General features: G+C 40.5%; 2 protein-coding genes across 2 annotated transcripts in view; both read left to right on the top strand.

The window, feature by feature from the left end:
* Positions 1-7,810, top strand: part of LOC103353517 (stromal membrane-associated protein 1-like) — a 101,239-nt gene extending 93,429 nt beyond the window's left edge. Inside the window, exon 7 of the mRNA XM_008276532.1 lies at positions 7,739-7,810. Coding sequence (XP_008274754.1) covers positions 7,739-7,810 — 72 coding nt within the window. The remainder of the gene's footprint in view (positions 1-7,738) is intronic.
* Positions 7,811-11,554: 3,744 nt separating this feature from the next.
* The window catches only part of LOC103353516 (stromal membrane-associated protein 1-like), a 39,329-nt gene continuing 33,984 nt past the window's right edge, over positions 11,555-16,899 (top strand). The window contains exon 1 of the mRNA XM_008276531.1: positions 11,555-11,617. Within this exon, the coding sequence (XP_008274753.1) occupies positions 11,555-11,617 (63 nt within the window). The remainder of the gene's footprint in view (positions 11,618-16,899) is intronic.

Genomic DNA, 16,899 nt, shown 5'->3' with positions numbered 1-16,899 from the left:
GGTTTTAAAAGCAAGTGTGAACAACCCCTTGGACTGACATGCCTTCATCAGGGTGTTACAAGGAGGATGGTCCCTGTATTATTGATGTGATCTATTTCAAAACGTGTGTTTGAATGATTACGTCATTGTTAAATTGAACTCTCTGTTTTATGCAGTGTTCATTTGCGATATCTGTTAAAAATCGTCTTTAGTTCCACACTGCGCTGATAATCCTGCCCTTTAAATTCCACCATGAAAGCCCCATTATTTGCTCATTATTGCATTGTTATTCAGCTGCCTTGACAGCAGCATTCTTGTTTTTTTTTCCCTTCACATTTTTGACCTGTTGTTGTGCATGTGCTGAAGGTGGTTGAGATCTATAAAAACGAAATGTCATGTCTCTCTGCCTCTGAATGTTCAGTCTGCTGTTTTGCTTTTGAGATGTCGGCCTGTGCTGTCCGTTTAATACACACTGCAGCAGAAGCAGAAATGCCAGATGCACAAGCTGCAACCTGCTTTCAAACTGCTGCTTATCATCTCATCAAGCACTTTTTATAACAGCATTATTTCGTGCTTTGATGTAATTTGGATGTGACAGCTACCTGGGGAATCTTAGGTCCAGTTTCATGTACCTAATGAATATTTATATACAGTATTACCATTTCTGGCAGCTTGCTTCTCTATCTTGATTAATTCTTTGCCTTGTGAGTCCCTTGGTGTTTGTTTCCACGCTGGCTGTGAGGTAAATTAATAAATATTACAAAATTATTTAATATCATCTCAGTTATGTTAGAATCTTGTTGACACTTATCAGTTTGCATTTCAGATCAAATCATCCATCCATTATCTGTACACAGCTTAATCCTTACTAGGGTCGCGGGGAGGCTGACTCCAGCTGATTTAGGATGAAGGCAGGGGACACCCTGGACAGGTCGCCAGTCTATCACAGGGCTACACTTAGAGACAGACAACCAAGCACACTCACATTCACACCTACGGACAATTTAGAGTCACCAATTAACCTCAGCATGTTTTTGGACCTTGTGGAAGGAAGCCGGAGAACCCGGAGAGAACCCACGCTGCACGGGGAGAACATTTGGAAATCAAAACTGATATCCCCATTCTAGCACAGCGAACGAATAGTTGGCTATTCAGGTCCAGCCCTAGTATAAAAATTCACATTTTCAATACTCCGGGTCATATTTGCGCTTTGCCATCTTGCATCCCAACATCAACACAAACTTAAAATGAATGTCAAACAAACTATGGTTACCATGCCTGTCAAAATAAAAGTTATTTCAAAATAAAAAATAAGTCCAACCTGAGACGCACATTATATATTATTTAATTTTGACCAGCTGTCCGCGACCCACACAGAACCGGTCCACGACCCACTTTTGGGTCGCAACCCACCAGTTGAGAACCCCTGCTTTAGCCTAGCATGTATTCTGGCTCTCTTCCTCCTCCTTTGTTTACGTTCGTACCGTTTGTGCTTCCTTCTCTCTCGGGTAACTGCCGTCGTAGTCTCCAATCGGACTCTGCGTTAGTGCAGCATGTCCAAATCACAGCTGATTGCTGCAATTTGATCACCGCAATTCATTTGGTGGCGTTGGAAATTTTAAAATAGCGACTATTCGCACTATCTTGTGTAGTTAAAAAAAAGATGGAGCTTAATAATACCTCATTGCCATTCGTTGTTGATGTCACATAAAACAGTTATGACCATGTATCCAATATGATATGCAGGTGAAATTAAGCATAACACATCTCTGCACTATTAATTTCATCAGAGCGACTGTTAGGTCTGCATGGTGTGAGAAAAATCAGCGATGTGAGATAGCATCGTTTTATATTGCAATGACGATATGCTCCTGTCACATTTTTACTTACTGTGGGCTCATTTTTCACCGCAGTATAAAGTCCTGTACCTCTATGGTTCAGGACAACCACTGTGAAAAGTAGAGGTAACTCAAAAATGTCAAATATAAGTTGAATTTTTCTCATGTGTAAGCAGTACTATGAAAAATGGTGGCTCTACATACTATCAATACATTTTTGCAACCTCTACAAACTGGGCATTTGTCTCTCTACCCTGCACATCATCTCAGGAAACACTGAATGTGTCTTCTAGAAACTTGCTGACAACTTGGTCCTTCTCCTCTCAGTGTCTATAGTTTGTTCCCACACTCTGCTCAGTGTGAACACAGCCTGCAGTTCAGCCCAGTTCAACCAAATAGTCCCCATCCATGTCTGTTTCTTCAGCCATCATTAAGGCTGACCTGACTGACATTTGCTAGCTGTTAACTGATAGCGATGTAGCTTTGGCAGCTGATAGCTGGCTCGGGCTTTGTCTGATTTGTGAAATAATGTGCATGCATGGCTCACGTATCCAGGGCTCCATCTGATTGGTCAAATGTTGGTATGCCAAGTGTGAATGTGTAAATAAGGGATTTTTCCAATTCATTGCATGTCATGCAGTCTTTTGCAGTAGGTTTATTGTGCATGTTCATACTGCAATGATAATGTAAATGCAATGTATCAGTCTGCCTGGCTCACTTTTCATCGTGACGGAGGTCAGTTTGATTGAATGTTCAAAGGAAGCTGCTAAGTTTGGACATTAGGTTCAACAGTTTTTGTCTGTTTTTATCACTGTGAAATTCCAAATCATTTCCACTTGGTTGTTTTTTTTTTTTGTTTTTTTTCCCCCCCAGTTTGACGTTAAACTGCTGTCAATACTCCACACCCAACACTTGGAGGAAGCCTTATATGTTAAAAGAAAGTGGATGAGACTCAGCAGTACCTCACTGTCACTTGCCTTGTCTGTTGAGTACGTCAGGGAGAAAGTTACAGCAGGCTGTGCCCCCACTCAGACGTTCGGTGTGACAGCCGTCAGATGGTGGCTTTGTCTGGTGTGTATTTGACAGCAATCTGATTTGACAGCAGTCATCAGAGGGTTTGGTTTGCTCAGTGCTTTTCATTCAAACTGCCATCGCCATCAAGTGAAGACTCCTCACCTGTTCAGGGGGTTGGTTATCGATTGCTGGCCTCCCTTCCAATTTCACATTCTCTGTCTTCAAACACGGCCGACACTGACAGCCAATCACGGTCTTTCGTTGGCTGTCTGTAAGCTGCATCGCTTGGTGTCACCACAGATAACTAATTACAAAGGATGTCCATTCCTCCATAACCAGATTGTGGGCAGTAAAACCAAACTTGTCTGTCAGTGTTATGGCACAAATTTTGGCAGCATGTAATTCCAAATCCTTCAGAACATACAGCAGGGAATTTAAGCTTTTCATTCACAGTGACATTTAGGATTCCCTTATTTCTTTCTTCTCTGTTTCGCAGCAGCTGTGTGGGATGTACCATTGAACAACTATGTAATCTCAACTTTGTAACACTGCATGGTCTGAAATGTCTGAAATCCAGTGGACAGGCATAACATAACATGTTTTCTGGCTGTTCTCTCCTTGCTTAATTTCGTATTGGATTTTTCTTGTGAATTTCAGTCTAAGGTTTGAACCAATATGAGTTAAAGCCAATAATGTTGTTACAAAGATATACAATACAAAGATGTTGTTGTTTTATTGTTGTGCCAGTTTTGATTGGGAATATTTTGTACTACATGTAAAATCGTCAAATTCTTGCACATACTGAAAATTCCCTTTATTAAGGGGACATGACAAGTCCGATATCATTCCTGTGTGTACTGTGCTGGAGCAGGTGACAATAAAAAACAGTCAACCTACTTAATGATTCCATTTAAGCTCTTGAAGGAAAATAAACAAGGGTAATTGCAAACGCTCTCATCCAGCAAGTTAGACCCTTTATGATTTAGGTCTTCTCCCAATGTCACTGCCAATGTCAGCGAGGAAGTGCAAAGTATAAACGTAGTTTAGACCATTTATTTTACCTGTTAGCAACTTTTGCAGCTGAGCAATTATAAAAATGTCGTTTTTCTGCTATCACTTACATTCGTTCAGTCCTCGTGAGTCTTTGTTTTAGTCTTTGGCATCTTATTGTGTTTCCTGAAGACAATTACAATGAATTCCATGCATTGAGGTATGCATGTTTTATAGTTTATAGATAAAGACTTCTACTTGGCAGTTAGTGTTCTTTAGCGGATACCCTGAGTTGGAGTGTTGTCTTGGTATCAGGAGAGAAAAAGTGGCTTTGTGCATCTCAATTAAATTGCATTTTTCTGACAGTGAAAAAAAAAGCATCTGTGGAACAACATCAGAAACAATTGTGCTACTTCCTGTCAAAGTGGAGCTGAGGATCTACCAATGATGGACACTTTATCAATAGCAATAAGAAAACTTTCAGATAGAAAACTCAGTCACTTGTCTTCAAAGCATTAGATGCAAACCGGCATTAAAGCACACAACAAACACACAAAATTCCGTTGCATGAACAAACCTTACACATGCTCCCTTCTTGGCTCATAATCAGTCTGTGGTGGTTTTTAATAAATGAGCCACTTTGCCCTCCGTGTAGGTCTTTCTCGGCTTGCTAGTCGACGGTCTCCCACCACCCCCGTCTGTGGACTTCCTCTGGTGGAGGCTGTGACAACTTTGTGATCTAAAAACACACCTGACCAAGTGTCCTCCACCACCTCCACCTAAGGAGCACACTCCCGGCAGTCTGCTCTGAGGGCTGACAGCTTTGACGTCGGGGTGCTTGTTGAAGCCGGTGCAGGGTCTCTGTCCGGTGACTCCGGTCCAGACCAGCTGCTAGGAGCCTTAACCTCAACACGGTGCTGCGGCTTTATCCTGGTCGCCCTTTGTGCACTTTAGAGTTGTGCTTGTTTTTGTTATTTCATGTGTATCAAAGTTAGTTAATTCCTTTATGCTTACTTATTTTATATACGTCTACAAATTTATTTATTTGTTTTCCAGCACCGTGTTAACCATACAATGAGACTAAGGTGGTTAAATTCAAATTAAACTTTTTTTAATCGGGGGTGGCACAAGCCATCTCACCGATTTCAATTAAACTTTACCAGTTTAAAGGGGTCCACCCAAAACTGCTTCAGTCTAAGTTTAAGGAAATTTGGTCAAACTGGGGGGATTTCACCACCCCTCCTTGTTGTTTTTGCAAAAATGACCAAAAATCGCCTAAAAAATGGTCAGAAGTATAAAGCTCTACTGCTGTTAGAATTCAACCAAATCTTTTCAAATTTTCAGTGAATGTTATCCTACCCAAGGACAATCTATTGTCAACATTTCGTTCTCTTACGACGAGTTCTATCACACAAATCATGTCAGCCAAGACCGCCTCTCTCACCCAACAGTGAAAACTGTTAAAATACCCGAAGTTTAGGCCAAAATATCTCCAGTGCCCGAGCATGCTTCAAAAAGCTGAGCATACCGTCTAAAAGGTGGGACTTCATACTAACATTATCTACAATAAAATCTTTGGGCACTCACTAAATTATTTTTACAGGAGGACTGCAAACTTGTCTCCCACCGCAGGTTACACGCTTCAGTTTTTTTTCATTATAACGCGTTGATTCTGTAACTATGGCACAGCAACAGACAGAAAATGCCACAAAATGGTTACACACCATACACTTTAATGAAATAGAACTAATTATATTTAATTGCTTAAATAAAAACAAATACTTTGCCCACCACAAGGTACCCGCGTACATTTTTTTTTCATTATAACGCGCCAATTTGGTAATAATGACATAGCAACAGACAGAAAATGCTGACAGAAAACTTAGACGGAAGTAGTTTTGGGTGGACTCCTTTAAAATGGCAAAGTTTCATTGAAATCGGTGAGATGGCTTGTGCCACCCCCGCCTGGTCCTATCGTGGATGCACTCTTAAGTCCCACTTGCTTTGGTTAATTGGCATCAGTTGCTTTGTACATGCGTGACTTAATCAGCTGCTTCGCTACCAGCTGACTAATAACATCTAATCATACTGATACAGATCTTTCATCCCAACGCTGTCTGCTGCCCTCCTCCACCCAAACCTCCTCTCTTTATGCATTTGCTATTATCCACTAAACTGTTAGCTCAAAAAGTTCCCTCTAAATTCTCTCCAACAGCATTTCTAGCTGTAGAACTATTTGCTATAAATGGACAATACTGTGACGCACGTAGCTCTTACTGATAAAGAAATGTCTTGCAAATTTTCTGTTTGCCCGTCCCTGACCCTAACTTTAGTTTTGCTACAGCTCTTCCTTAAATTCTAAGTTATTATATAACCGCCCCTCAGCGTTGGCCAATATGAATGCACGGCACAAACCAACCTTTTGCTGCTGAACACAAACGACCTTCCTGCTGCGATTCACGCCGCTGCTGTTCAAGCTTTGCTGCAGTCCCAACACACATCAATTCACAGCCAATGCATTCTTGATTAGGCGTGGACACGGTAATTGTTTTCATTGCCTAGGATTGGAACGACATTGAATCTAATGTGGTCCATCGATCTTTTGTTGGGGGGAAATTGGGTTTGTTACCAGCGTTGTAGATCTCTCATGGCCCACGTGTTAACCTTTTATACTCTCTCTCCCTCGCCACATTTTTCTTTCCAGTTTCACTTCATTTCTCTCCATCCCCGTCCTACCCTCGTCACTACGTCGTCTCATTCCCCTGCCCTTTGACTGTATCGCCCTCTTTCTCTCCCTCGCTCTCTCGTTCATTTATGTTCTCCTTCCCCACTAGCTGGTTATGTGTCCCGCTCATTTCTTTTAATAGTATATCACCGACAAACACCATCTAAAATGTGTAAAGAGAAAATAACTCAAGTTTACTTGATATATAATTTTTAGAATTACATAATTAGTTGATCATCGGTATTGCCACAAGCTGACACGACTCTCTGGAACCTTTTCTTCGCTTTTTGCAGCTGATTGTTTTAGTATTTCCCAGCCATTAACTTACTATTTGGTTCAGTCTCACTGCTTTCATCACACTCCAGCATCCATCAGTAGGCAGCTACAAGTGGTGCTGCCTTGTTCTTAATGAGTATGAGCTAGCTATTTCTAAGGAGTTGGCAGAGACCATAACAGATCTAAACAGAGTAGTACAGACAGAAACATTATTCTAAGTGAATACTAATTTTGCTCCATGTTTCCTTTACATGGCTGGAATGGTCTCTATCACAACTTTATTTGCTGACATGCTGTATGCCAGTGTTTACAGCTTATTCCTTGAACTCAAAAGGGCCAAACTAATCAGTTAATACTGTTTAAATCAGTTGTCTGTCCTCTTTGTTCCTTCCTTTTACTCGTGCATTGGTAACCTCTTGGATGTGCATATGTACAGGCTAGCAGAGAAGTAAAAACAGGGACTGAGGCCATCAGAACACTGCTTCATATAGTGTCGCTCGCAGTCAGAAAACTCTGCAGGATCCCTTGAAACAGCAACAACCTTCACTGGAATCAAACATAATAATCTTTTTTAGGTCATATATGTAAGTCTTTGGTTATAGGACTCACAGGATTTACTCGATGGCCTGTACCAGGAGGACATAATTACCAAAAAGTCATCCTGACAAATTTGCAGTGTAAATGGTATGTAGACTGCACTCAGGGGAAAGCCCAGTGGGTGACATTTAATATACTATTTTTAATAAAATTCAATATTGGAGTGTTAAATTAGACTTGCAATAGACAGGTCTATTCCTTTCACATAATTGTCACATGTCTGGTGTAATGATATTGCATTTAGGTCACATGGAAGCCTGGTGGGACAAGTTAGACATTATACTTATATGTATTTTCTTCTCTTTGTCTTGCTCAGCAGGCAGAGTGCAGAGCCAGCCCCAAGAAAGGCACAGAGGCGGCCGTGGACCTGCTGGGTCTGGGTAAGGCATGAGCCATCTTCTTGCAGCTTATAATACCATAACCTTTGGGCAATATAATAACTTGTCAAACTGTGTTTAAATGTCTGCCTAATGTGTCAGATATGTAAATTAAAGCAGTTATGTTGGATGATGTAATAACATTTTAGATTGATATTGCAATAATTGCCCGTTAAGTAATGTCATTATCGGGGGAAGTTTAATGCTGTCAGGCTTTATTTGAGTCATGCACAGAGACCTTTCGGTACATTTTGATGACTTATTATACCATCTGGCTGTTTATACTTCATTACTGGCTTCAGACAGCCATGTGAGCAGACTACAGGTCAGTCCACCCAACAGTCCATTCATGTACGGTTATGTCTAATTATGATTTAGTGTTAATTCCAAACAGGGAAAGTAAGCAGTTCCGAACCTATGCTAAAGCCACAGAGCTACAGAGCTAAGGGGTGATTTAAGGGAAGGGAAACAATTAAGCTTAATGCATTTTCTAGCTTTAAAAAGCATTAAATGAAAAACATCTAAGAGGGCACGAGATGCTTCTGAGTCAGCAAAGAGCAAGGGTTTGTAGTCTTGGTCGAACAATGTGAGCTCAGAGAGGAACACTCAAGAGCTCCAAATGGAACCAAATAACTACTTTCCAGACTGGAATTGCGCATCAAAGATGTCTTTGAAAAGGTACGAGAGCACCTAGCATGTGGACACACATAAATTAGAGGTCAGCATGTTTCATCTGGGCCCTGCGCAGCCATTGAAAATGTCATGTTGTACCCACCCATGTAGTTTCACTGATTTTATATAAACAGAGCTCTCCTCAAGGTGCAGTCAGCCTGAAATTTGCTCCTCATTCATTTCAGTGGTGTGGATGCAAATGAATGCCTCCTCCGTGCTACAGGGGTCTGTTTCCAATTTTGTGCCATACAAGCTGCAATTTGTAACATGGGATTATTTCCTCCTGCTTCTATTCTGACACGTTTCACTAATCAAAACAAATGCCATAATTACAACTCATGCAAAAGCTGTGTAGCACTCGATAGTCGTTTGATGTGACACTGTTTCCAGTCTGCGTGTAGGCACAGCTCGCAAATCGCCTTTGTGAATTGGGGTCCTGATTTCAATGTAATTCAACTTTTAAAAGTGAAACTGTGAGGCTCTTCACTGAGTCACCAGTTGACTGTTCACATAACTGCATAACGATATGAGCAACATGAGATTAAGTGATAATGTACAAAGACTTTGAATAGACACTGGATTATTTGCACCTTATCAAGTACTGTTAGCCTGCTAGCTGAAGTACTGGGAAGTCTGAATGGTTCAAAGTAAAAATACTCAATTACCACCAAAAGTCTTATGTTGGGAGGGACACACACACACAAGACAATCAGACTGGTCAGAACTGATGGAAAGCTGAGTGGAGCAAAGTACAGAGATATCCATGATGAAAACCTGCTCCACAGTGCTCAGGGTTGGGACTGGGCTGAAGATTCACTTTCTGAGAGGACAATGACCCTAATGATCATCCAAGACAAGGCTGGATTGGCATGGGGACAGCTGTGTCACCATCCTTGATTGGCCCAGCCAGAACTCTCATTTGAATCCAATCGAACCTCTCTGGAGAGATCTGAAAATGGCCAGAAAGGCTGGTTCTTACCACTTTATATACAGGTAGATTGGTAAGGCTAATGGTTCACAGCCTACAGGGTAGGTGAATCTGAGAGGACGTGAAAGAAGAAAATACAAAATTCATCTACACATTTTTTCAGACTTTACACTAAGCTTCGCTGTTTTTAGGGTACACTAGATAATTTGTACTCTTCGTATTTCAGATTAAACCACAGAGGAAAGAGGTAAATGTCTTCTTTTGTAAGATGGTCACAACCAAGAACCAAGTGGAAATCATGGTTTTGATCTTTACTNAGGGTTCTAATATATTAATAATGTTTAAAATTGGGCGGCTGTGGCTCAAGTGGTCGAACGAGACGGTCAATGATCGGAAGGTCGGCGGTTCCGTTCCACCCTTTAACCTGTGCCATGGTCGTTGTGTCCTTGGGCATGACACTTCATCCACATTGCCTGGTGTGAATGTGTATGAATGGATTGTTTGATGTGGTGGTTGGAGGGGCCTTAGGCGCAGAATGGCAGCCATGTCTCTGTCAGTCTTCCCCAGAACGGCTGTGGCTACAATCGTAGCTACCACCACCAGAATGAATGTGTGTGAATGAATAATTGGCAGCGTAAAGCGTCTTTGAGTGCCTAGAAAAGTGCTATATAAAGCTGATCAATAATAATAATAATAACAATAATAATAACAATAATAATAATAATAATAATAATAATAATAATAATAATCATATTTTTGAAGAGTGAAGTAAACTACTACTACTGCTACTACTACTACTATTGTTTCTGATGCATCTCTTATTGCCTAGTTGGCCCCACCCAACAGGGTCAAAGGTATAATCATAGAATATAATATGAAAAGCTCCCAAATCCCTGATCTCTTATATCTGATGTAATTTACCATCAAATCATCTAGATGTGCTCAAATGAACCACAAAGTGACACAGGAACCGGTGGGAATATTTGTTATCAGTTTGACTTCTTCGGTGTCACTTTCAAGCTCTGACCACATCTCCTCTTTCTCCTGAATGCATGTATTTTAATGGCATTTGTGCTTTATTGACGAACACAACAACACAATAGCCGAAAAGATTGAGTGCAATGAGGATATGACATTCAACAAAGGTCACAAGCTGGATTCAAACCTGTGACATTTTGAGTACACGATATGTGTCTTGGCCTGCTAACCACCAGGACATTACGCTCCACGCTTGTTGACCTTAATCCTGACCGGCAACAACACAGAAGAGGAAGGAAGAGTGGCTGTAGGGTTTTGACCATAAATTTGTAATATGCAATCACGCTTTCCCCCGATAAGGGCCCACATTGTGTTAGGCTGAGATGAGGGTAAGCTGCGTTGACAGAAGAAGGAGCCGGTGGCTGCAGCATAGATCAAAAATTCCCGACCGCAACATGGAAGAATGAGAGTGGACGCCCTGCTATAAATAACCAGTGCTACACACCTTACAGCCATGTGGAGTGGATGAGATTTCACACACATAATCAATAAGTCAAATACGTGGCAGTGTGCCTTCAGCACCCCCGCCTCCCCTGTTGCTCCGTCCATCCCTCCGTGTCTCCGGTTACTCTGTCAGAGCCACTGCCTCCCTCGGCTTCTGTGTCTGTGTGTTTGTGTCACTTCAGTTGAATTCAGTGAAAGCATTCGACATCATCCAGAGTCGTGTTTTATACAAGAATTCACTTTAAATTCTTGCTTTTTTTTTTTTTTTTTGCTTCCTTTGCTAAAACAACTATTAGCCAATATTAGCTTTATATTAAATGTCTGCTACCAACCAGTGTAATAGAGTTCCCCTTTTCAATAGATATCCTTCACGAGCCCATATAACTCTTTTGAAAAAAAAAAGTCTCCCTTGTCCGTTGGTTTTTTTGTTTCCTTTCTCTCTTATATTCACTACCACCTCAGTTGTCTGCTGTCATGGTTCTGACACGCTGAATTGACAAGTGTTCAGAGAGAATAAACAGGAGTAAACTATATTCCAGCTGCAATGTTCACAGTCATTCTTGGCACCATGACGTCCTTGTGATAGAACTGATAAACAGGCATCAAGCTTTTCTGTAGGAACACCTGTAGTCCTGCTTCCTCATGCAGTCAGCCAATCATGTGGCAGCAGAGCAATATGTATATCAGCGGTCCCCAAACCAACGGGCTGCAGTACCAGTACCGGGCCGTGGGTCATTCGGTACCAGGCTGCACAGAAATTATAAAACGTTTTATTTTTTATTTTATTTCCGTCTGCAGGGTGTTTTATTTTGAAAAATGACTAGACCATCTTTCCGTCACTTCCTGCCAAAATGAATAAAAAACGAGCGTCTCTGGAGAGCTTCTTTGAAAACAGGGAGAGACTCAATGCTGAGACCGAAGAAAAAGTGAAAACACATTTAGCAAAAACAAGTAATTTTATTCATTTACGACACTTTTTTAATAGAAAAAAAAAAGCTAATTATTTGTTATGTGTGCAATGACTGGTCTGTAGAAAATTGTCTTGCTTGAAACTGGTCCTGCTGCAAAAAAGGTTGGAGACCGCTGATGTAAATGGTGCAGATTAAGGTCAGAAGCTTCAGTTAATGTTCGTATAATTGTCTGAATTTAGAAAATGTGATTTCGGTGACTTTAACTGTGGGATGATTGCTGGCGGCAGATGTTTTTTTAAGTTCTTCTGAAACTACTGACCTTCTGGGATTTAGAGTCTCTGGTGTTCATGCAGGAAGGTGTGAAAAGCAAAAGTCACCAAGTGAGCAGCAGTTCTGTACACAGAAACGCCTCGTTGATGAGAGAGGTCAAAGGAGAATGGCCAGAGCGTGTGGGGCTGACAAACTACAGTAATTCAGAAATCCACTTTATAACTGTGTTGAACAGAAAAGCATTTCAGAGTGAACAACATGTCCAACCTTGAGGAGGATGGGCTACAACAGAAGAGGCCACGACAGGCTCCACTCCTGCCAGCCAACTATGGAAATCTGGGGCTGCAGTGCACATAGACTCACCAAAACTGGACAGCTGAAGCCTTGAAATCTGTATCCTGGTCTGATGAGTTTCTGTTTCTGCTGAGCAGTAGGTCAGAATCAACAGCAGGAACCCATGGATCCAACTGGCTCATTGTCAACAGTCCTGGCTTCTGCCGCTGGTAGTGTCATGATTTAAGAAATGTTAACTTGGCACTTTAATACACACAATCATGGTTTGAATTCCGTGGTCCAGCTCAGTGTTATTGCTGACCATGTGCCGTCATTTATGGCCACAGATTACCATTTTCTCATGGTTACTTCCAGCAGGCTAGTACACCTTGTCACCAAACAAAACTTGTCCCAGACTGTTTTGAAAGCATGGCGTCCTTGGTCAGCTCACCTGAATCCAAAAGAACACCTAAGAGATAGAGGAATTTGAAACTAACAAATCAGTAGAAATGACGTGATGAATCATGTCAACGTGGAGCAACATCTCAAAGGAAGGTTTCCAACATCGTTTGAAATTCATGACATCAAGAACTGAGGCTGTTTTGACAGCGAATGCGGGCCTGACTCAATATTCGTCTGCTGCTCCTTATTAAAGGCTCAGTGAGAGTATAGATTCGCTTCATCTGTGAGCGGTCATAAGCTTTGGGTCATCGGTGTCACTGGCATTTTAAACATTTGCTGGCTTGGCGGGGGCATACTTTAAAGAACGCTTTTAAAGGTAAAGGTTTCTGTGGTGACAGCAGATTTATGTACATGCTTGTGTCTTTAAAAGCACAGAGACCCACAAACCAACCGGTACTGCTATGGTTGAATAAAACTAGTTTTTTATATTTATTACAACTTCATTGAAAGATATGCACTGTTTCAGTCTAATATAAACTAATATGCTGTAATTGGAGTTATTTGAATGCAGACCAGGCGGCAGACCAGGTAATGATGAGGAGCCCACCTCAGTTAATTACACTGTAATAGTTATGATTCAGATTTTCTAAGCTTGACAGAATACTGCTATATTCATGTTAATCAACTTAAACAAGAAAGCAAAGGATCCATGCATGGACAGCATGGAACTCTCACTCAGGTTATATAAACATTCAAAACTGTGGATTTTTTTTTCTTTTTCTTCAGTGCAGACTCACTTTGCAAATCCACAATGTTCTGAAAGCTTGCTACAAAACACCAACATCAGCATTTAAATTACTACATTTTCTGTTCACTATTTAATATCAGGACGCGCTCAGGAACACGGCGAGAGGTGGTGCCTTACCTCCTTTACCTCCTGTAAACAAACATATTGCTTCAGTAGCAGGTCATTTTATATCCATTTTCCACTCGTCCTACTGTAATGACTCCTTCTATCAGCAGCTAATGGCTGTGGTCTCCAACCAGGCTCATGCGCCCCTTTCTGGACTCGCTAGCAGGGGAGCAGGCAAGCTACATTTCATGCCCTAGTTGTGACTTGTCTTTTGGAGAGAAAAAAAAAAAAAGGGTTACATTTATATATCTCAGGGATCATTGCCATAAAAACATGATGGAGAAAAAAACAGTGAATTTATTATTGACAGAAAGGAAAAGCTATTAAAAAACAGTATTTTCACCAATGGGGCAGCATCTTCAGAGGATATTTTCCTTATGTATTTGTGTGCAATTTAATCCGAATATTGCATTAGAATGTCAGCTCCTCCCTGCTTAATGAGGTCACTGTATTTTGTGAAGATACTGGGATTCTGTGTGTGTGTGTGTGTGTGTGTGCTCAGGGCAAAAGGGTGATTATAAAACACACCCCCTGCCTGAACCATTGGTCTGTTTCCATGGGGAAGTTGAGAGTGCTCTCAAGAAGCATCTCCATCCCATAATAAGGGATAGCGGGCACATTGCCTGACATGGCAGTGATGATGTGGATGATGGGCCCTATTCTTCCTGCGGCTCATTTCCATGGCAATGGGTGAATGAGTTTTTGGTAAGAGAGGGGGGATTAGGCTGGTTGGAGAGTAATTGATGCACATGAAATCCTATTTTTCTCTCTTCTATTTCAATATGTGAACAATGTGAGTCGCACCTGACATTCTTGTGAGCCCCTGAAGTAATTATCCTAATAGACTTTATTCTTCAAGCATGTTTTTTTTTTTTTTTTGCAGAAATTTACAAAGCTGTTAAACAATCCCAAAAAGGCCTAGCGCATAAATGACATGAAAGGATGGTTAGAGGGTAACAATCAATAGCCTAAATATTAGGATGGAAGTCATCCCAGTCAAAGTAATTCTTTGAAAATGAGTTTTAATAAGTGCCTTAAAAGGATGTCAAGCAGTCTTTCTGGCCTTCTCACAGTAAATGGTTTTTCTTGTACCCTGCTGTCTGGCTAAAGGAGCTCAGTCTTGTTCACACTTTAGAAGGGCTAAATTATGAATGTTTCATCACTGTGGTTATATAAATGACCTCCGCTGCTCGTGCACTCACTCTCACACTGCCAGTTTACTTCTTTCTTTTCCTTTTTTCACGCTCCCCCTTTTTCTGCCTCTCCATCACTGTCTCTCTCTCTCTCTCTGTCAAATGACAGTACATTGTGTACTCTGAGTTTCTTTTTCTGTGCCATGGGAACAACCCTTTGGACAACCCAGTCTTTCCATCATGATACTGTAGTTTAAAAAATTGAAAGATTAGCTCAAAGTACAATTTAGTCAATTTATAGTAGAATTTAATACATTAAAAAAATTGCAAACAAGCAGTAATACAAAGAATTAAAGAAAGCAACTGTGAAAGCCTTTTGAGCAGCGTTCTATAATGTCAGCTTACATGCAGAAGCCCCAAACTAACAAATCAGTTTTAAAACATCAGAACATATATTGATCAGTTCATACTGACTTTTTAAAGTGTGTATTAAAGTCAGAAAGTCTGTTATAGAATTATTAGCATTACAATAGTTCCCTTAATCCAACTGAACTTTAATAAAATTATGCAAAACTACACCAGCTCTGTGACACAGTGTCAAAAATATTTGCAATTACAGACAATTAATTAGCGAGTACTACTCCAAGGACAAAAGGAGAAGCAAGAGTGAAATCATTTTCACGGTGAAGCTAGCTGCAGAAGGAGTACAGTCATCCAAATTTCCTTGAGGATCTTCCCATTAAAAAGCATGGTAATTGTAAATTGAACTGTGTGGGGAGCTTTGAAAATGTGCAAATGCATAAATCTTCTAATTAGCCCACATTATACATAAAGGTCATTTTGAATACTTTCAATTCTTGTCACTGTCTTTACTTTTACTGTACTGTTTAGGTAAATGCCTTCATATCTGTTCTTGTCTCTGAGGTCCATATAAACAATACATAATGACCCTTTACAAGTCTTTAGACACAGTTAAAGATTGGTAAGAGAAATATGTTACTTAAATTGTAAATTGAGGCCTTCAAAAACCTTTAAAAGTCTTATTAAAAAGACTTTCAGTAACATATAAGGTGTGGGGTATTTAGGTTTATACTGAAACATAAGATATTATTTGAATGCAAAAGTTCTAACTATTGGCGAGCTTTCATGAGGTTCATAAAACGTAAGATAAATTGCTATTTCATTATTGGAAAAAATATGTTTAGCACAGCTCTATCAATAAATAAATTACATCATGACTGACTGATGATCTCTAAATGGCAACAGAAAGTATTTGAACAGATTCTGATTGTCAGCTCAAGAGGAACCAGTCCGTATGATAAACTACACCTGTGGTTACTCTTGCCAGAGACACCTGTGTGAACTTAAGGGTAACAGACTTTATACATCCACAAAAATTAACTACGACAAGTGAAGTGAGCTCAGAGAAAAGATCAGGCATCATTTGTTTGCACTTGGAAGGACACACAATTTATCAGAGCAGCAAAATCCTCAGTCTTTCATCCTCCACAGTGGGGTACATTGTCAAATAATAATAATGATAATAAAAAAGAGAACTTGCAACTGAGAACAGAAAGCCCTCAAGTAGCACCATAAAGACCAACATAACTAAATGGACTGCATAAATGTGAGTAAAAATCAAGAAAAACGGCAGCAAAAAAAATCACTTCAGACATCGTCAAGAATCACCAGATTCAACTGAGTTCACACAACACTGGAAATTAGTTTGGCTAAAGAGAGAGAATAATGCAGCAGAAGTCATTCATACGCTCAAAGAATAAGAGAGCAAGGATTAAAATTGTTAAAGAACATGCACAGAAAGACAGCAGCTTTTGGAGACGTGTGTGATTTTTCAGATGAGTCCAAATTCTGCCAGAATGTTTATGTGGAAAAAGCCAGAGGAAGAACTCCAACCAGACTGCACTTAGGGTACACTGAAGCATGGAGGTGGAAGCATCAAAGCCTGGGGCTGTTTTTCTTATAGTGGTGTAGGTGAACGTGTAATTACGGATAGATTCACAAATGCTGAACTGTGAATGCAAACTTATAGAAATCAAGCAACAGAAGTGGATCTCTGAGCAGGATAGTGACCAAATCAGACCAGCTGCCTGTGAGAAAA

Source organism: Stegastes partitus, unplaced genomic scaffold (genome assembly GCF_000690725.1).
Source record: "Stegastes partitus isolate 25-593 unplaced genomic scaffold, Stegastes_partitus-1.0.2 Scaffold75, whole genome shotgun sequence".
Taxonomy (NCBI): domain Eukaryota; kingdom Metazoa; phylum Chordata; class Actinopteri; family Pomacentridae; genus Stegastes; species Stegastes partitus.
This window is presented reverse-complemented; position numbering and strand designations above follow the sequence as displayed.